Source organism: Hypanus sabinus, chromosome 7 (genome assembly GCF_030144855.1).
Source record: "Hypanus sabinus isolate sHypSab1 chromosome 7, sHypSab1.hap1, whole genome shotgun sequence".
NCBI lineage: Eukaryota > Metazoa > Chordata > Chondrichthyes > Myliobatiformes > Dasyatidae > Hypanus > Hypanus sabinus.
The window spans coordinates 50,339,233-50,360,756 of record NC_082712.1 but is presented as its reverse complement, the minus strand read 5'-3'; the positions used below and the strand labels follow the sequence as shown (position 1 = coordinate 50,360,756).

Sequence of the window (21,524 nt, the reverse complement as noted above, 5' to 3'; positions counted from 1 at the left end):
TTTAAAACCCAACTTGTTCATGTTAACTAGGATGCCTCTCTGAGCTAGTCCCTTTTGCCTCTGTTTGTTCCATATGACCTTAAACCTTTTCTATCCATGTACCTGTCCAAATGTCCTTTAACATCTATTGATTGGCTCTGCTCTATTCCAGGCAAAACGCTGATCATTTACCCCATCGATGGCCCTCTTGGTTTTATACAGTCTAAGGTCACTCCCCCAGCCTTTGCTCCAAGCAAAAAGGACCCAGCCTCTCCTTATAACCCAAGCCCTCCAATCCCAGTAACATCCTCGGGAGTCTTTTGTGTACCTTTCTAGCTTAGGTCCATGGTTTTACATGGATTGTAAACGTAGAAGGGCGTATGTTTACAAACCTTTGAAAATGAGAAAACAATTCAGAATGCTTTTAAAAAAAAATCCTTTGAAGAAATTGAGTGTCAGAAGTAGTGGTGTAGAGTATAAAAGCAATAGGAGATGTCATTTCTTTAGAAAAGTGCTACAGCTGGAATATTGTGTCTAATTCTCAACATCATGCCTTCAAAAAGATGCAATGTTCTTCAAAAGGATCCAAATGGGCTTTTATAGGAGATGATGGGATTTTGTAGAGTGGAGATAGGGAAATTTAAGGTTGTTCTCCTTACAGATGTGAAGATTAAGGGGGCTTAAACAGTTCAGATAAAAGACATGAAATACTATTGTCAAGTAGGATGTTAGCGATTGAAAGGTTATGACTCTAAGGAATGGTTGGGGAAGAGAAAGGACACTGAGAATGAGGAATTGGGCGTTTACATTTTGGGATATGATTGAATCAAGGAGAAAGTTAGTGCAACAGCCAGATGTAGATGGTTGGAGAAGTAATTGGAGGGGGCCCACAAAAACGACTGGGAACTGGCAGTGAAAAAAAAATCTAAGGGCCTACCTGACATAAGCCAAGCTTTGGGTGCAAGAAAACCACAAGACAAATGAGATTGGCCTCTTTAACAGAACTAGCCTTAAGTTGGCCTATTTAAGGCTGCTCTATGAGTTACCTACACCATTCATGAGCCCCAGGTGGACAGCATTGTACACATTTGTTAGCCTCCATGTACATTGCACAAAAGACCTAGGGGAAAATGCAACTTCAAGTGCCAGATACCATTAGGTTCTGGATTAAATTCTTTCATGTAGTGCAGAAAAAAAAGTTGCATTTTGGAAAAGGGTTTCTTTGCCAATGATTGTTTCTCAATCCTGAAACATTTGAATTCTTCAGTATCAAACAACCCAGTCAATTCCAGCATTGACATTGTAATGCATTCCCAGTTGAATACTGAGATCATGCTGCCTAACTCAAGGGCACGGAGGGCCAATGAGAATAGGCAAGGTAGTGTAGTTAGGAACATGATGACAGAGCTGGGTTCAGTAGTGTTACACACCCTTCCCCTTATTATAATCAGTTCTGTACCTCGTCTTACCCTCCTAGCCTGTTATAATCAGAACAATAACTGTACAAGTGCTGATGCCCTCATTATAATGGCTTCCAGAGCTTGCAAAAACTGAATGCATATTGGAACCAAAAACATCTAACAGAAAACTAATTGTTTGTTTGTCCAGTAGCTTTTGTTTATGTGGTCCATCAAGCATTCTGGTGTTACCAAGGTAGCTCGAGGAGCCAGCAGTGAATTGGAGGTTAGAGATGGGCATCATCGGTGTATATGTGTTACTGAGCCATCTGGTCTTCAAACATGGTCCCCAAGAGGCAGGCTGTAGATGACTAGTGGAAGGGTAAATCGCAGGAATTTAGCAGTCAATGGTACAGGAACCATAGGATAAAGCAGGGCCTGTCTCAGCTAACTGCACAGTGGGGCAGAGATATTGTAGGGGGAGCAAAGCTGATAATGAGTTAGTCTCAGAGACTGTCCATTGTTGGGGCAGCTTCTGTTCTGTGCCAGGGATTGGCAAGCTGGGCTGGTGGATGCGGACTTCAGCTATTTCTGTGAGATATCCAGATTGAACAAGTAACTGAACTTCATTCAAGTTTGAAAATTAAAAGGCTAAGTATCCATATGTATTAAAATAACCATGGTCTGCTCTCTGCTTAAGTAATAATATTGATTACTATATTGAGCAGTATTGACTTTGAATTATCTTCATGTTGATATATTTGAATTAATTAAGTCAAAATCCTTGATGTAGAACTACTACCTTATTGAATAAAACAAAATTAATTGTCAATGTATGCACACTGAACATGACTTGGGGTTTTGCTTTGGCTCACAATTTGCATTAATGAGGTAGTTTCAAAGATTACGAGACTTCTCAGGTCTATTCAGAAGTGTTGATACACATGGTGAGGAGTGGTGGCTTTGTGACTGATGTTGCTCTTCATCTCACCATGTTGTATAGATAATTCAAGAAATGAATTTGTATCTAAATAGGATTGAAATTCTGCGTTAACTATCTGTGTGGCAGTACCTTGCAAAGCAGGTTACTAACTGGCTTGTGTGTGTGTTTCTTATATCGTCCTTTCTTTCAGAGGATCAGCTTCCTGCAGGTTATCCCACAATAGACATGGGTCCTCAGCTGAAGGTGGTAGAGCGAACACGGACAGCCACCATGCTATGTGCAGCAAGTGGTAACCCTGACCCTGAAATAACTTGGTTCAAAGACTTCCTGCCTGTTGATACAAGCAGTACTAATGGACGCATCAAACAGCTACGGTCAGGTAGGGTCTTGTTTCTGTTATCACGTGGTAGATTGTTTTATAGGTAATTTTATTTTACACCTATCCTTTTTATGTGTACTTTGGTGTGTTGTCCATGTCTGTGATGTTGCCATAGCCTGTTCCTGTGTCTGTGTGTGCAGCTTCTGTTAATTCCATATTGCTCACTGCTGTGACTGTATTTTGATGGTTTTTTTAAAACTGCTTTTAGCAGTACTTAACAGATCCATGTTTTCTTTTCCCTGTTTTCTTTATTCTTTTTTTTAAAAACTGATTAATTTCAAAACATTGGGCTTCATTCAGAATTGCAAGGCGAACAAAATGGTTTTAAATCTTTTAAAAACAATCTTCAAACTAAAATCTACGAACTGTATTTTGTTCTATCTTTATATTTTTAACCTAGCAAAAAAAAATAGAATTGTTTTGTTCCATTTCATTGACAAAGTGTACAGTACTTTTTCTATATCTGACTATACAATGGCATCTTTGGAAATGACTAAAGTTGGTGTTTAATTTTTGCTTCTGAAACATTTTTCCTTTTAGCCACAGTAGTGTGTGCACACTAAAACCTTCCAGATAAAATATCAGGATCTACAGAAGCCTGCTTTTCATGTAGACTTTAGCTTTTTCTGCTATCTTTGACCATGGCACTCCCTTTGAAAGCCTTTAATATACTTTAACCTGCATTCCCGAGTTCTTATTTTGCTGTAGCTAATAGATGAGCTTTATCTGATCCTAAATTTATTAAGTAACATGCTTAAACATTTGCTAGTGCCCACTGGTAGTCTGTAAGAACCTGTTTACATTCACGTTAGTAACTTTATCTTTCTATACTGAGATGTTTGATCACCTATGTTACCAGGATTCTCAGCTTTGACCTGTCCTGTGATGTTTAAGTCGTCTTGTTAACTGCCTCTTTGCTTGTTGTCAGCAGAATTGTGTAAATTAACATGTTAATGTGAATTTAGATTAATTTTCACCTGTCAAGTAGATGATATAGTTTTAAAGCTTTAATTCTGAAAACTTGTGCCAAATTATAAGGAATATAATAATATTTTTATGCTGTCTTTCTTCTTTCCGTATTAAATCTCCAGAATCCTTTGGTAAGTGCTTAGTTCTGAAGCGCACTTCACCCCCACTAATTCCATATTCAGATTAAAATGCATGGCATGCATTTTACTAACAGTTAGTGTAGTCACTGGATTTCTCCGTAGTGGCACACACTTCCACAAAAAGTTCTATCAACTGTAAGATACACCTGTCTAAAGAAAAATTGATACACAAATTTCACTTAGATGTAGTTGAATAGATGACATAATCCAACCTAAATGGTAGTAGTTACAGTATATCCACCAAGTCTACAGCGTTTCCGATATTTGCTTAAACAGTTTTAAATATGTTAAAGGTTCTAGGCTGTCAAACATGTGACCAATCTCCTAAGAATTCACAGTCAATTTCTGCTTGGTAGCAGCAATGTCGCCGACAGTGGACATTGTCTTTATGGTACAACTTGCTTTACTAACCTAATACTATCTAATATTATCCTGTTTACCTATACAGTAATTCAGCTTCTTTCTAGACCTTTATTCTGTAAATCTAATTTGATTTTATCTTCCAAAGCCCTAGCCTCCTTCTTCTCGTACTAATGCTTCTTCTTTCTAATCTTATTTGCATTCATATTATCCACCCAGGTGGTACGCCAATACGAGGTAAGAGTGCTGAACTAACGTTCACAGAATTGATCCTTCTCATTTCTTCTGTCCTATCATATCTCTCATGTTCGTCATGTAAAGATGTCCATCCTTTCCTGTTTTGCTTTGTCCACTTTGTTTTCTGTTCAATGATGTTCCTGTTGTGTCTGTTTTATTGGTTTTGGATGTAAAGGATTTTGTTTTTGATATGCTTAGATACTGCATATCATTGTCCTTTGTACATATCCAGTCACAGCGTATCATTTGTCCCTCTTTTTTGTACTATTACAAACTCAGGGTAACCCTCCCCTTCCCTTCCTCAAATGTGACCTGCATAGCCGTACTTGGTCTTGACAGTAAGATCAGGTGAACTGAGGAGCATCTGCAAAAGACCTGGAATAATTATTTTTTTTGTCACCTTTTTACCCTACCCTCAGGAACTGAGATCTGTCATTTTTCTTCACTTTTTCTTTTTCCCTTCTTCAAACCAACACTTTTCACGCTTTCCTTATCCAGATACTTTTTTTCTTTTAAAAAAAACTTTTTCACGGATTTGCGTGTTCGAGTTTTTCAAGCGACCAGCTTCTTCAAGACTCACAAGCCGGAAGTACCTGTGAAGGTTTTGATGTGCGGTGAAGATGGTAGCGCTGCTCTTTTTTTCTTTTTAACCCATTGCGTAAACTCAGATGATAATTTTGAATATTTTTCTTGCATCTTGTGGGCAGACACTCAAATACTAATCCCACTAGTGGATTTTTTCGTGTCTTGGGACCTAGAGGGTCCAGCGGCAGAGGTTGGTTTATCTTTCCAATTGACTCAAGCCACCACTTTACAATAAGATGAAGTGTGAATTTTTCTTTACTCATCCAATTTACTCTTATGTATTTTTATTTTTCAGCAAAAGGGTCTGAAAGATTGTAAGTTGCACAATAATTACATTTATGTCCTACAAGGTTGCATGTATAGCAAGAGTTACTTTTTAAAAGGTCTTTTGAACGGTATTTTGAGAGATTATGCCTAACTAACCAAAATTCTTTTTTTCACTTTGAGCAGCTTTTTGTGTTTTTGCTGCACATTTTTGACTGAAGAAAATGTTTCTTGAGAACATGTCTGCCTTTTTCAACAATTTCGAATCTTTGTGGTGACTTTTTTAACGTTAACTCTTTTATTTATACAAAAGCCATGATCCTTTGAAGTAACCTCACCCATCCATTGACCAGTGAAATGCCCAGAGCAGGATTTCGTTGTGAAAAGTCATTTAAACCAAAAAAAAAAAATTCTCCTGCGGGTTTTGATGGTGTGAAATCAGTCCTTCACTAACTTACCCATCACATCCACTCTGTCTGTTCACCTTAGCAAAGCAATGACTCGACGCTGAATGGAGCTTCGCAGACAAGTCCTTTCATAATGTTGAAAGGATTTGAATGAGTAAATAAAGAAGCTAAAATGACAAGGCGTTCTCTAACAGTTCTCTGTGCACATTTTTGTTTTCTCTATCCTATGCAGGTGCCCTCCAAATAGAGAATAGTGAAGAATCGGACCAAGGGAAATATGAGTGCGTGGCAACAAACAGTGCTGGTACACGTTATTCTGCCCCTGCCAATCTATATGTGAGAGGTAGGAACAATAAAACCCTGGCATCCACTATACAGGGCATTGGGATTAGATCTATATATAAGTAGTTGTTGCATTAGAGAATGGAAGGATGTACTCTAGCTGATTTAGTAGAGGACAAAAAATCTTATACAATTTAGAGTTGCAGAGATTTAACAACCAACATACAGTACCCAATCTATCCTGTGAGATGAGTTTGTAAGTATATTATTTTTACATTTTAACTTCTATTTTATTGCATTAATTTTAAATCTGTGCTTTATATCTGTTATTTTACTACTTTTGTTCCATATAACAATTGCTTGGTGTGCTACTAATCATTAATAATTGACCCCAAGCACTGGGGTATATGTATGATTGCACTTAAATCCTGAGGAGCAAGGGGTGGAGAGACTGTGTGTAAACACTGCCTTCCAAACTGAGAAACAGCAGAGCACAATTGATTCTTTTTCTTTTCTTTCTTGGTAAAACTACAGAGACACCTGCAAATTCCTGGCACTTCAGTAATGAACTGTGTTTGAAAGCTGTCTTGTTTTCACCCTGAATTGTTTCAAGACACTGAAATTATAACCATAAAGAAATAATGTGATTTTAGAACCATTGACTCTCATCCTCCTTGTTCACTTCCAACCTGAGCGTCTCTCCACATAGAACACTGAGATGAGCATCAGGAAGCTACTTTGTATTTTATTTCTGAAATCTGATGAACAGATTTTTTTTAAGATATGATTTCATCGCCATGTAAATCACATAAGAAGAAAAATTCAGAATGAATGTAACGGCTTTAAGCTCATTACTGCAGTGTTGGTGCTCCTGGGCTATAACTAGCTTCTTCTTGCATTATTTCCCTGTTGCTTTGTTGTTTTACTCTGTTCTGCATTTAACAAGTGGAGGGTTTTATGATTGCAAACTATCCAGAAAGCCAAGTGATCTTGACTTCTAGATAATGGCATAAACTCTCTGTAGCAGTAGGGAGGTTAAATTGGTTGTTTCAGCAAATGGACTGAACATTTCAATATGATGCTAGTTGTAGCTTACTGGGCAAACATTGTAACGTCAAACAAATGGTGATTTTTGAAATTGAGGTAGAAAGGCTTAATCAGAGCTAGATAAAATGTACTAGTAGCAGTTGAAAGCCTTTATACGGCCTTTTTACTCTCTCTGTGTTTCCCTTGTTTTTCTCCTTTCCTCATTTCATTGTGTTCTGCATCAAACCCCCTACATCCCTCAGAGCTGCGAGAAGGTTGGTGTGTTTTTTTACTTTTTACCCACCTTAAGAACTATTGATTGAAATAGCAAGAAAAAAAAATTGAAATGAATGTAGCTGCATTGTGATTAATGTTATGTCTTATATGATGCTTTTGGTTGTGGCGGCTGGTGCTTGTGAGCTAATGACATCAGGCAGTGGTGCATGTTGGGTGATGACATGCATTGGGAATGCATGGCCAGCTGTGAGCTGCTAAATTGGTCAGTGTTCCTGCTCTTTGATTTTCACTGATGCCTGTTGCTCAGGGAGACCAACCAAAATTTTGAGTATTGTTCTTTGTCGTACAAGGATTTCGAAAGCATAAATAAAAAAGATCTCTGGAGTAGTTTCTGTTTCCCATAGAAGTGGAATAAATTGTCTTGTAACGCAAATTCTATATTAATATTGGCTTCTTCCTGCTTTTACTGTAGCGTGTGGTCTTTGTCTACAAATCGCTTCTTCTTTTACCCATGCTGCCAACCATCAGTGCTCAGAAGGTCATAATGGGTCATTACAAAAAATAAACTTGTAGCACATTTTTCAAAACAGCTTGTATATATCTATTATAAAATAAACAAATCCAGGGAAAGGATTGCAGCTAGTAATTCAACTGCAAATTTGCGTTCAGAGGTTTCTTGTAGAATGTTTTATGTGGTTTGAACTTTATTCTTAGTCAGACCCAGTGAATTACAGTGCAGGCTTCATTTGCAATGTTGCCTGTGTAGTCAAGATTGAAGAAACAACACAGGCATTTGAGCAAAGCTTGTTCTCTATACTAAGCAGGAGCACTGATTAAAAAGAAAATTATTAAAATTTCAGTCTTGTTTTCCCTGTGTGTGGTTTGGTCCTGTAAGTGTGCTTATATGCTAAATATCTTATTGACTTCGTGACTTATTTGCAGTAACACTGAGTGCAAATAACCCAGTTAATCTGGCTTCCACTGCCTTCTGCTTAATGTGAATGCATAGCCCACATTGAATGCTGCCAGTGAAATCTTGCTTCTTAACCTGGCTTTCCCTACCTTGGATTTAAGGTATAATACTACAGTAGCAGCATATTCTAATATGCTCTTGCTTGGTTCCTTCCTATTTTCCTCTTCCCACCCCTCCCCTATTGATCTTGTATTTTATTTTATGTGTCTTTTTTCCAGGTTCATTTTGTTTCTTTAATATGTTTCCCTTTCTAATTGTTTTCAGCATGGTGATGTACAACAGTCAGTCATATGCTTGCTTGCATGACTAGACCCAGTCGAAGTATCAAGCTTCGTCTTGTTTTCTATTGTGCATCTATGTCTACATGTTAGTGTAAGGTCTTGAGGCTGCATCCACTTTGACTGAGTTTGAAAGAAAATGAGTTGCATTTTCAGTGTACTATAGATGACATGTACCAGGGCTCTGATGTGACAATGTGATCAAGCACATTAATTCACATCAACTGGAAATACGCAGCATTGAAGTTGGTCTTGCACTCAACTCAAGCATGCTGTTGATCCTCCAGTTCCTTTTCCTGTGTGTATTTATTAATATATCTTGTGCATGATGTATGTGTAATGTTATTCTGTTGTTTAGTCCAATGTGGGAAACTGATAGGTTTGATCTAAATTTATGTATGATTAGAACTGATGCAAACATAATTGAAAATTTTATAAAAATAATTATTTTTACCAGTTTATGTTTAAAGTCAAATGTGTAATATAGTTCTTTGTTGGGACAGGTATTTGTAGAAAGCATGTCATGCATACTCTGCAGAAGAGAAGAATGCTTCTTTTGTACATGTTATTACCTTTTTGTGTTTTGTTGCAGTTCGACGTGTCCCACCAAGGTTTTCTATCCCTCCGACAAGCCACGAAGTCATGCCTGGTGGAAGTGTAAATATCACCTGCGTTGCTGTGGGTTCCCCAATGCCTTATGTGAAATGGATGCTTGGAGCAGAAGACTTGACTCCTGAAGATGACATGCCCATTGGACGGAATGTTCTGGAACTCAACAATGTCAGGGAATCTGCAAATTATACTTGTGTGGCCATGTCAACTCTTGGAGTAATAGAGGCATTTTCAGAAGTCACTGTCAAAGGTGAATCATGCTTAAAAAGAAAATACATGTAATAAGTTTGAAGGTGTGTCATTCGCATGTTACTCAGCTGTGTGATCATATTAAAACTAAATTTTATGAATATAGAATAATACTGCATATTACAGGCCCTTCTATCTATGATCTTCTGCACGAAACACGATGCTAAATTAAACTAAATATTTTCTGCCAGTACATGATTGATAACCTCCTATTTCCTGAAGAGGCATATGCCCGTGTAACAGCTTCTTAAACATCACTTTTAACATAAGAAATAGGAGCAGGAGTAGGCCATCTGGCCTGTCAAACCTGCTCCGCCATTCAATAAGATCCTGGCAGATTTGGCCATGGACTCATCTTCACCTTTTCCCATAACCCTTAATTCCCCTACTATGCAAAAATCTATCCAACCTTGTTTTCAATACATTTACTGAGATAGCTTCCACTGTTTCATTGGACAGAGAATTGCACAGATTCACCACTCTGGAAAAAGCAGTTCCTCCTCATCTCTGCCCCAAATCTACTACCCCTGAATCTTGAGGCTACATCCCCTAATTCCAGTATCACCTATCAGTGGAAACAATTTTCTGCCTCTAGCTTATCTATCCCTTTCATAAACGTACATACACTAAGATAGAACACCATAGTTAAACGTCTGATATCAAAGCCTGTATGGCGGTTGTATTGTGTAAATGAAAAGATCAAAAATCTGCAGAGCTATTTAGGTGTGCTTACATCATGCTTCTTATCTACAGCTTTGCCGAAACCCCCAGGCACTCCACTTGTCACTGAAACCACAGCAACGAGTGTCACATTGACTTGGGACTCGGGAAATCCAGAGCCAGTGGCTTACTACATTGTGCAGCACAAGCCCAAGCATTCAGACGGGCCGTTTCAGGAGATCGGTGGGGTAGCTACAACACGATACATTGTTGGAGGGCTAAGCCCGTACTCAGACTATGAATTCAGAGTCATTGCAGTGAACAATATTGGGCAAGGGCCGCCAAGCGAAGCGGTAGAAACGCGAACTGGGGAACAAGCGCCTTCCAGCCCCCCTCGTTCTGTGCAGGCACGGATGCTGAGCACCACCACTATGCTGATTCAGTGGGAGGAGCCAGAGGAGGCAAACGGCCAGATCCGTGGGTACCGAGTTTATTACACTATGGATCCTCACCAGCACATCAACAGCTGGCAGAAGCACATCGTAGATGACAGCAGAATGACTACAGTTGCAAACCTCACCCCAGAGACAACCTATACTGTACGTGTTTTGGCTTTCACTTCTGTTGGAGATGGACCACACTCACCTGAGATACAGGTTAAAACTCAGCAAGGAGGTGAGTTGTCCACCTTGGGACACTGTTTCCTCATTTCACACCAAGTTTTCTCAGTGCTGTGAGGTCCTTTTGTAAACGTTATTGTAATTTTCCTTTGTCGCGAAAGGGAGATGTGTGTTTTGTGCTTGTATCATACAGCACAGAATCAGACTAGTGCCATTCTGGATAATGTAAATATAAAGTGTATATTAATATTTTGTCTGATGTTAGTCAGATAATATCAGCACCTTTAGAGGCTAGTTGTTAGAAAAAATGCTGGAATGTCATCACAGTAGAAAAAGTGTTAAGAGTGTCACTACAGTTATGAGCATTAGTAATGTAGAAGGACTTGTATAGGAGACAAATTAAATTGGATCTGAGAATTACAACATAAAGGCACTAGTTGAAGTGGTGATAATGTTGGGATACAAGAGTCAAAGATGACACATTGCTCTGGAAGTCCCGGCATCAAGCCTGCCATTCATATTACTTATTACTTCTGTTTAAATTTGTTTGAAGCTATGCCAACAACGTTGGATTTTATTTCTTAAATAATAACCATAGATAGGGCATGGATTAAAACTGACAAATTTTAAACATTGCTTTATTTCTTGCTGACAATACAGATTATGATTTACACTTGATTAGAATATTTTGCTGGCTTTGCACAGAGTACACTTTGGTCAATATGGATGGTTATACATCACCATAATTAGATGGATTTTCTGTTGAATTTGCAACTTACCACTGTACTTCAGGTAGATTTATTGGCCTAAGGTTTTAAGGTTACCAGTGTGCTTTTCATTTGCATCTCGGTGATTTTACAGATGTATTCTGAATGATTCTGATATTCTAATCAAAGCTGCATCAAGAATAAAACAGAAGATGTGTCTGACAGCAAAAATGCAAATGTCTTCATCTATTGAGTCAGAGTTGTACAGTACAGATACAGGCCAGTTGTTCTACTGTCTCCAGGCGCAGCATTGTATTTGTCTCCATCAACTCAATTTACTTACATTTAGTCAATAGCCTTCCACGGCTTGTCTAAACGCTCTTTAAATAATACGCAGGTATTTCTTAATGTAGTACAGAGAGGGTGGTGCACTTTAAGATGACATGGTCAGTGTTTTTACCATGCATGAAATCCAAGGAAATAATCTTCTATCATTTATTATCCCAGAAAGGTGTGGTGTTTAATTTATCCAAAATATTTTGAAGCAAAGTGCAGATGTGACTTTCTTTGCTTTGCTCGCAGACTGAATTGAACTCCGTCCTGAGTGCCCAAGGGATTTGAGCGAAGTGCACTCTGATGCAGTATTCATTTCATAAGGCTTGTTTCCTCAACAGACATTGCAGATCAGGTTCCAATACTCATTGTGCACTGTGGCCTGACTTGCCAAGATCATCCTGGCAAGGCTCTAAGGCATTAACTTGAGGTTTTACATTGGGTATCAGATTCAGAAGTCAGCCATTTTAATCCACATGTCACAAGAAACAAAACATTCACCAGAATAGATTTGCATTTTGGAGAGAAAGTCAATGCGGGGTAAATCAATAGGGAAATGTTCAAACAAACAATATTGGGAAATGAACAGTGCTGCCTCAGCTTGTCAGGTGCCTCTGCTCCATAATATCTCACAGGATCTCTACAGAACTCTGCATTGATGTTGATTCAGGTTACAGAGTCTGACTAGACTAGGTCAAATCAAACTGATGAAGAATGTGTTCAAGTGTGTTTTACCATCAGATTTATTTTAACACTCCAATTTCTTTAAGCCAGCACACTTGCTTATTTACTTTTACAAGTGCTTAAACTAAAACTAAAAAATGGGACAATTAATAAATTCCAGCATAAAATGGAAATTAGATTCTAGACTTGCTTAATCTCCAGAGATGTGGTGAAACCAAAAGCACCTCCTGTCTGAGGGTAGATAGAATAAAATGTTCACCAGTTTTGTTATAAATAAAAAGTCCTTCAAAGCTGTATGTTCAGAAAGAAAGACTTGAAGTCACATCTTGCAATTGTGCACCCAAAGTATTCTGCAAGCTGTGAAAGAGTATTTGAAAATATGATCACGGTGATGCTACGAGGAAATTATGCCCAAGAAGGTCTAATAAGCTCAACTACTGAGAGGACCTTCCTTGTGATTGCATCCACCTAAGATGGGAAGACTAAACATTAGTGTATCATCATCTGCAAGACAATAATGTTTCAGAACTCCCTCAGCACCACAATGAAATGGCTGTATAGTTCCATTTCTCAAGTATCTAGAACCTCCAAATGAAGAAACAGGAGAGCTACAACTGAGCCAAGACTTGGCAATAGAATTATTTAATAAAGTAAGTGATCTCCTCTCCAGTCAATTAACTATCCTTGTTAAAGGCTAGGAGAGAGAGTTAAGTACAACTTGAAACTAGTTCTCATCCCTAGTCAACACTGCCGCCAGAGGCAGAGCAGACCACGCAGCTGGGACTGTAGAAAGATGTTTACAGAATGTGAATAAAGGTGAAAGAATAAACCAGTGTTTATCTGCGTCGGTTCAATTGAATTCCATCGCCATTTTAAATACCTGAACTGGATCATTCTTTCAACATTATAAGCTCATAGGAGTACAGGCTATGTCCTCAAAATGTAACTATTGAAGCCCTATCTCTATCAAAATGGAGGCTATAGTGCAAGCAGAACTTTTTGATTATTTCTTTGCTTGTGCATGGATGTTAGTGATTTGTACACAGACACACAATTCCCAAATTGCTGTAAAATTACCTGAATCCTACTTTTATTAAAGGGGCCATTGTATCATTCTTGGAAGACTCACAGCCTACCATCTTGAAATCTCTTTGCCAACATTTTGACCAATCATCCAATCTGTTTCTTGCCTTTTGTTTATTTATGCTCCCGTCCACACAAGTTACTGCTCCTCCTACCTTCATTGGTGCACAGCTTTTTAATCCTTCAACGTTCCTGAATGTGCTGAAGAATTGGTGTTGCTGAATTCTGCAGGTCGAAAAATGAACCCTTTCTATTTCTCAAATTCAAGTTTATTCTTGTGCATGGGGTACAGATGCCTTGAATATTACTGGCTTGCTGCAGCAGCACAACACCTAACCACCTAATCATTTGAAAAAGGCACCAAATGTGCAACAGAGTAGCATGTAATGCTTTACAGTTAGCATCTGAAATTCAGTTCCACTGACCTAATTTCAGAATGAAAATTCTAAGCTCTGGACCTAATTTCAGAATGAAAATTCAAGAAGGTTGCAACATGTAATTTGTATATACAACAGAGATACATTAATCCTTCAACCTCCCATAGCTAGTTATTGATCTGGCAAGAACTTACATTTAGAAGTTTTTTTTTCATTTTTGGGAATGACTGCTTGTCTGAAAATTGGTCAGATGCTTTCTGGCAGTCTATTTATCTGACCAGTAAGGCACCAGATAATTCAACTATATGTGACAAATATGACCTGTCCTACAAAGTCCTTCTTTTAATCAACTGATATTTGTATTTGGTCACTTTTCATCAGAGGATAAAAATTTTGTCCTTTTCTAGAGTATATTCAGTCCAAAACCTTGAAAAGAAATAAGCCAAATTATAACCAAAAGGTACACATTCACACTGTATTCCATTGTGCACAATATAAGGGGAAAAATCAGACATGCACTGAACCTCCTGGAAATTTATGTCCTGTGCATTGTGAGGATCTGTACTTGCATCTCCTTGGCTCTGTTTCTGCATGGGACTGGAGGCAAGAACTTTCATATGTTCATCTCACCATGCCAATGAAATTCTCTCCCGAACAATGTAATGAGTTGGAATGGCCCTCCATGCATGCAGAAGGCCAGCTGTGCTAAATGTAACATGCAGTCAGAAATTTGGATTCCGAGCTGGGAACAGGGTTTTGTGTGTTTGATGTAATTTACAATTCATAGATTTTCCAGTTGATAAGTGAAAAAATCTGAACATGGAAGATAAAATATATCAGTATTTTCTAAACAAAAGGCAAAGAGTTTGATTTCTGAATATGATCACTGAAGATGATGTTCCAAGAAATGTAAGTCAGTGCCATTAGATGTACAGAGAAGCAGGATTACATTGTCAACAATTACACTTGCAGCTCAGTCTTTAGATTACAGACTGTAGTAATGGGAGAATTTTCCCATTTGGAATAAGCACTTTAACCCTGTGGAGGATCTGACAGTCACTTGGGTTTTCACAATAGTGCTCTGCCCCATTGATGATACTTTGGTATCTACAAAGGCCGTAAGGATTAAGTGATCTTGTGATTCTTGGGGAGCCATAAAGACCTATCTTGTTTGACGGCCAATCCCTCACACAAGAGATGAAGAGCTTTATACTGCTTTAAGTAGCTTCTTTGGGCTTCTGTTCCAAAGAGGTATTCATCTAGTGAGGGTGCAAAACGTTATTTGTGACTGACCTGGTCCATCAGAGGCCAAGCACACACAATCATCAACCTCATTTGCTCCAAGGGCTTTCAGTCTGTTCTTCTTCCTCTCCGTGCTTGCATCTTTGACATTGTCACTGGGTCATACAGTCATTAAAACAATACCTAATTACTTAATCCTTTTTATGATCCCTGCAGGTATTCAGGTTTCCACTTATGGCAAGGCATGAATCTTGAGTAATCTGAGAATCTTTTAGGCACCATCATAAATGGATGGCTTGCAGGTCATGAATGATTCTGGTATAGAAGAGTACTGCACAGAAATAGGTCATTTGGCCCACAACGTTGTGCTGAATCAGCTAAAAGGCAGATCAAAACCACTCAAACTTCAGTCCCTCCTATCTATGCCATGCCCATATTTCTCCATCTTCCTTACATCTATGTGCCTGTCCAGATGCCTCTTAAAAACCTCTAATATGTTTGCTTCTACTACCAGGCAATGTATTCAAGGCAATCACTATTTTCTGAGTAAAAACCTTCCTCCTCACATCCCCCCTGAATCTATCCCCTCTCACCTTCAAAGCATGCCGTCTAGTGTTAGACATTTCATCCCTGGAAAACAGATACTGTCTGTCCACTCTCTGTGTGCCTCACATATTCTTGTAAACCTCTATCAGATCTCCCCTCAGCCTCCGATGCTCCAGAGAAAACAATCCAAGTTTATCCCATCTCTCAAGATAGCATGTGCCCCTTGAACCAGGCAGCATCCTTGTTAAATCTCTTCTGCACCCTCTCCAAAGCCTCAACATCCTTCCTATAGTGGGGTGACCAGAACTGTATGCAATACTCTAGATGTGGCATAACTGGAGTTTTTTAAAGTTACAACGTAACCTCCTGGCTTTTGAACTCAATGCCAGAGGAAGGGGCAGGACCTGATCAAGAATGCCAAGTTTCTGTGCTTAGATCTCTCTGATGGTTACCTCCTGTGTAAAAGGAGAAACATTTTTCCAGTCCATCACTCCCCCTCCGTCTTATTCTCCTTTTAAATTATCTAATTTAAATTAAATAAGGAAAAGGAAAAACCATTCAACCTCTTGAGATTGGTAGTTATTTCATTATTGTTACATGTCCTAAGGTGCAGAGAAAAGCTTTTGTTTGCCAGCCATCCAGAAGGATTATTCCATACAAAAGTGCATCGTGGTAATACAAAACACAGTGTGATTAGACCAATAATGTGAAAGGGCCATGATGAGGTAGATAGTGAGGCAAAGAATTTATCTCTAATATTTAAGAGGTCAGTTCAAGAACATTATAGGGGGATAGAGACCATCCTTAAGCCTGGTGGTACCTGTTCTTGATCTTTTATAACTTCAGTTGGATGGTGAGGGAAGAGGAGAAAGTGGCAGGGTTGGTGGTTTTCCTTGATTAGGTTGGCTGTTTTGCTGAGGCGGCAGGATGTAGAACTTGTCAGGAGAGGAGTTTTCATGATGACTGGGCTATGTTTGCAACTCTCCAGGCGGTGATGCCTTCTGACTTTGTGAGATCTTGGTGGATCAACTTCTTAAATCCATTTACCTGCTTTACCTCTGCCTCTCGATCATCCTTGCTTCTCAGTTAGTGTCAGTTTTTGGATACTCAATGGGTTTCGCTTTTGGAAGAGTGTCAGATTTCTTCTCCCTTACACAGAAAGACTCCCCTTGATCCCTGGGCTCTAGCGTCAAAGTTATGGCCCCTTATTCTTGGTTTCTGCATGAGAGGCAGTTTCCAGCTATTAATTAATTATTTGAAAATCCTAAAGATGCTAATTAATTTTGGACATATCAGTGATATTGGATGGTTCTTCTAATTGAGGCTAACCATGTTAATGTCTGGATTGCACAGGACACAATTACAAATACCTTACTGACCAACAGAGCCTGCTTCATTGATTGTGCTTTTAGGTGTATGACTATTGTCTTTGCAATGTTTGCACACCTACTTGATTTGAGTCTGTTTCAACCTCATTCCCAACAAGGAATATCAGTGTTCCTGGGAAACATCCTTTCCTGCAAATCCAGCATTCAACAGGTGGCCAGTGCTGATCCCAGAGACTGCAGATGCTGGAATCTGGAGCAAAAATCAGGCTGCTCCGGAGGAAGTCAGCAGCTGAAGCAACATCCACGGAGACAGAGTAATGATCAGCACTTCGGGTCGAGACACTGAATCAAGCCTGGGAATGTAAAGAGGAGATGCCTCGTATAAAAGGGGTAATCAGGGGCAGGCAGTTGATAGGTGAGGAGGGAGATGATAGTCAGATGGAGGAGGGTTGGTATTAGGAGGTCATAGCTTATGGGAAATAGAGACAGATAGAGAAAGGAGAGAATATGGAGACAGGTCAGGGTAGGGGACACACAGAGGCTAGAAGGTGATAAGTACGGAAAGTCACCAGCCTCCCTTCATTAACCCTGCCTACACTTTGCACTTCTTTGGGAAAGCAGCCAACATAATCAAAAATGATACTGCCCCAGCCATTCTCCCTCTCTCCCCTCCCATCAGGCTGAAGGCATAAAATCTTGTGAACACTTATTACTAGGTTCAAGGACAGCTTCTACTCTACTAATATCGGACCTACCTAACATCTGCCAGCTTGAACTCCTCCTCCTTCCTCCACCTTCTTATTTTAGCTTCTGCTTCCTTCGTTTCCAGTCAATTTGGTGCAAGTGAACAAAGCTTCCTTGGGCAACGTCTTTCAGATAGTCCACGGAACTGCTTGTTTAACTTTTTCTATGTCAGCTTTTTATTTTAAGTGTGTGTCTGGAACTGCTGGAGCCTATAACTTACAGTTTGGAGATTGATTGAGTGATCTAATGCTCTGCTGTCTCCAAGAAAATTCCAGGAGGAGACGCGAACGGCCAAGAGGCAGCAAAGCTCAGAGACCATGATCGACCCCATTTCTTGCCAATTAAAGTGCCGAGGAAGATTGAAACATCCAGTCCAATATAGAGGAGAGCGAGTGTTCGGCCTTTTGCTCGCCGTTGTGATGATTTCTCGCTGCAGCCGGATAGGGTGGCTGTGTGTGGCGGATCTGGGAAGTCCTCTATGTTTGAGTGGTCACTCTCCTCGATGCTGTCAGAGGATGTTATCGAAGTTCTGTGATTTATGGATTGGTCTGTGGACTAGAGTTCAAATTGGTCTGTTTCAGCTCTGTTTTTTTTTTGCAGTCTCTGTCTTCACCCTTCTTTCTCGGTGCTGATTTGCGCAATTTGTAATGTTTTTGTTTGTGAGGAAGGGATTGGGGGTTTGGAGTTTGATGTTCTTGTTGCCATCTTTCTCTGTGGAGTGATCTGTTAGTTTGTTTGTGTGAGGGAGGGGGTTGGTGTCTTGGGGTTTTATGTTCTGGTGCCTGTTTACCATGTGGGGCGATCTGTTAGTTTTTTGTGTGTGAGAGAGGGTTAAGGAGTTTAGGGTTTTCATGATTTGTTGATTTTGTGTGGTGGGGTTGATGCTTTTTTTGAATGAATTCCACGTATTTTGTTGTTTTGTGGCTGTCTGGAGAAGACGAGTCTCAGAGTTGTACATTGCGCACATACCTCAATAATAAATAAACCTTTGAACCTGATGAAGGGTCTTGTTTGAAACCTTGATTGTGTATTCCCCTCCATAGATGCTGACTGACTTGCTAAATTGTTTCACCATTTTGAGTATGTTGCTGTAAATTTCCAGCATCTGCAGAATCTCTTACGCTTAAGCATTTTCACAATATTTCAGTATACTCGATAATAATAAATACGAATTCTGGTGTTGAACTGGCCAGTTAGTTGACTACAGAGTCAAGTCTTCGCATCAGTCATCCCCTCACTCTAATATTTTCTCCTTCGGAGTTTGTACAATGATGAATTGGTTACAATTGATAAACGTCAAGAAGCCTGAGTTGGAGTAGCTCAGAGGATTGAGGGGTTTGAGGAGCTAGAGGGAGTGAGAGAGATAATGGTGATGCCACTTCTTACTGAGGATGAGAATATTGCCACTCACATATGCATCCTTCCTTTGGATCACCAGACCCAGTTGTATACAAATGCACAGAAGAAAATATCATATATAAGAGTGTCAAAAAACTGAAAGAACGAAAAACAAAAGAGATAGTTGTTGACTTCAGGAGAGCACGGGGCGACCATTCTCCACTGAACATTGACGGCTCCTCCGTTGACATCGTTAAGAGCACCAGATTTCTTGGTGTTCACCTGGCGGAGAATCTCACCTGGTCCCTCAACACCAGCTCCATAGCCAAGAAAGCCCAGCAGCGTCTCTACTTTCTGTAAAGGCTGAGGAAAGTCCATCTCCCACCCCCCATCCTCACCACATTCTACAGAGGATGTATCAAGAGCATTCTGAACAGCTGCATCATTGCCTGGTTTGGGAATTGCACCATCTCGGATCGCAAGATCCTGCAGCGGATAGTGAGGTCAGCTGAGAAGATCATCAGGGTCTCTCTTCCCGTCATTACAGACATTTACACCACACGCTGCACCCACAAAGCTAACAGTATTGTGAGGACCCCACGCACCCCTCACACAAACTCTTCTCCCTTCTGCCATCTGGCAAAAGGTACCAAAGTGTTCGGGCTGTCACGACCAGACTATATAACAGTTTCTTCCCCCAAGCCATCAGACTCCTCAATACTCAGAGTCTAAACTGACATCTACAGCATTTATTATTATACTGTAATCTGTCCTCTATTGTGCCTGTTGTCTTGTTTATTAATTATTGTACTGCCCTGCACTGTTTTGTGCAGTTTTTAATGTTTTTTTACGTAGTCTAGTGTAGCCTTGTGCGTCTCACATAGTTGAATGTAGTCTTGTGTTGTTTCATGTAGCACCAGGGTCCTGGAGGTACGTTGTTTCATTTTTACTGCGTACTATGCCAGCAGTTTATGGTCAAAATGACAATGAAAGCAACTTGAACTTGAAATATAAAGTATTGATGACAGTTCTGCAAATTAAAATGCTAAATCTGTTTCTCTTCCCACACCTGCTAGATATTTCCAGCATTTTGTATTTTTATTTTTGTTTTTTTAAAGTTGGGACCATTTTACCTCTGTTTGCTTTGCAGCAATACTTAAAAGATTCATATTAAATTAAACCAACTCAGAAGGGTTGCAGTTTGGAAGAGTGGCACACTTTGAATGCTAGCCACAATTTTAAAATAATCCAAGCTCAAAAAGGCCTTTAATTCACAAAAGGAAATCAGTTATTTGCCAGAACAAAGTGGCAGAGCCAGTGGATGGTTGTTTCATTCACGTCAGGAAAATGGACAATGTTTTGCACGATGGGAGCGACATATTGCGTGCAGATTAAGAAACAGTAGAGGAGTGTCCTTGTTAGTCTTTACTCATGGTTGAACACCCTCAGTAATAGAGGCTAGCCTTGCTGTGTCTTCTGAGAATCAAACTCTTGTGATGATTGCATGAAACCAAAGTATTAGGACCAGTGAGATAATGAATCAGGATTCAAGATTAAAAGATTGTTTAATGTCATTTCCAATACACGTGTAAAGGAGAAAAAAAAATTGTTACTCAGGATCCAATACAGCATATAAACACACACACTAAGATAAAGGACACAGTAATAAAAAAAATATAAATACATAAGATAGCTTATATACATGATTGTATGTATGTACAGGTAGTCACCGAGTTACGAACGTCTGACTTACGGACAACTTGTACTTATGAACCAAGGAAGGAGAACGCCATCCGCTATTTTAAGTCGGATTGCGACACCAACTGCCATTTTACGTCATTGCCGTTGACACTGTGTTGAGTGTTTAACTTTGTATTTGGCTTAAAATTTTCTTAGTAAGATTCACCCTGATCCCGTCCGGTCAGCTGGTGGCACAGTGAAATCAGCACCGGGCTGGAGAACGGAGGCTCCCGAGTTCGATCCAGAGAGAGACCGCTTCCGTACCGGGTTGATGTCGTTCCAGTGACTCCTGTACCATCCATGCCGGGTTGATGTTGAGCCCACAACTCGACCTTGCAAAAAAATAACACTGCCACCTCCAGTTTAAATTCTCACCCAGAATATTGTGGAGGATCAAATACCCAGACCCAGCAAAGCCCCCACTTGTCCCATTTAGCCTGTCTCAGTGCGGTGGTCCTTCGGACCCCGTGGACCTCAAGAGCTGGCGCAGCTCGGGACCTGCCGCCCACAGTATTTCTGTTCCATTGACAGGAAGTGATCACGATTGAAAATAAAGAGGAAATAATAAAGAGTTTGGAAAGAAGTGAAACGCCATCAGTCATTGGAAAAGCGTTTGGCTTTGTTGGTCAATGATCAGAACAATTTTAAAGGGTAACTGATGAAGTGAGAATAATGGAGCATGTGAAAGGCCCTGCCCCGATGAAAGCTTCAATTATTACTAAGCAATGCAGTGGTTTAATTATTGGGATACATATGTTTCTTGAGTGTTTTATATGCATAGAAAGGTAAAATAAATACTATATAC

The 21,524-nt window shown here is 39.7% G+C and overlaps 1 protein-coding gene across 4 annotated transcripts in view; it reads left to right on the top strand.

Annotated features, from left to right (window-relative positions):
• The window catches only part of LOC132396773 (receptor-type tyrosine-protein phosphatase delta), a 635,525-nt gene that overhangs the window by 375,954 nt on the left and 238,047 nt on the right, over window positions 1–21,524 (top strand). For all 4 annotated transcript variants that reach the window (XM_059974654.1, XM_059974652.1, XM_059974656.1 and 1 more), the window contains exons 5-8: window positions 2,510–2,698; window positions 5,893–6,003; window positions 9,049–9,318; window positions 10,071–10,652. In XM_059974654.1, coding sequence (XP_059830637.1) covers window positions 2,510–2,698; window positions 5,893–6,003; window positions 9,049–9,318; window positions 10,071–10,652 — 1,152 coding nt within the window. The remainder of the gene's footprint in view (window positions 1–2,509; window positions 2,699–5,892; window positions 6,004–9,048; window positions 9,319–10,070; window positions 10,653–21,524) is intronic.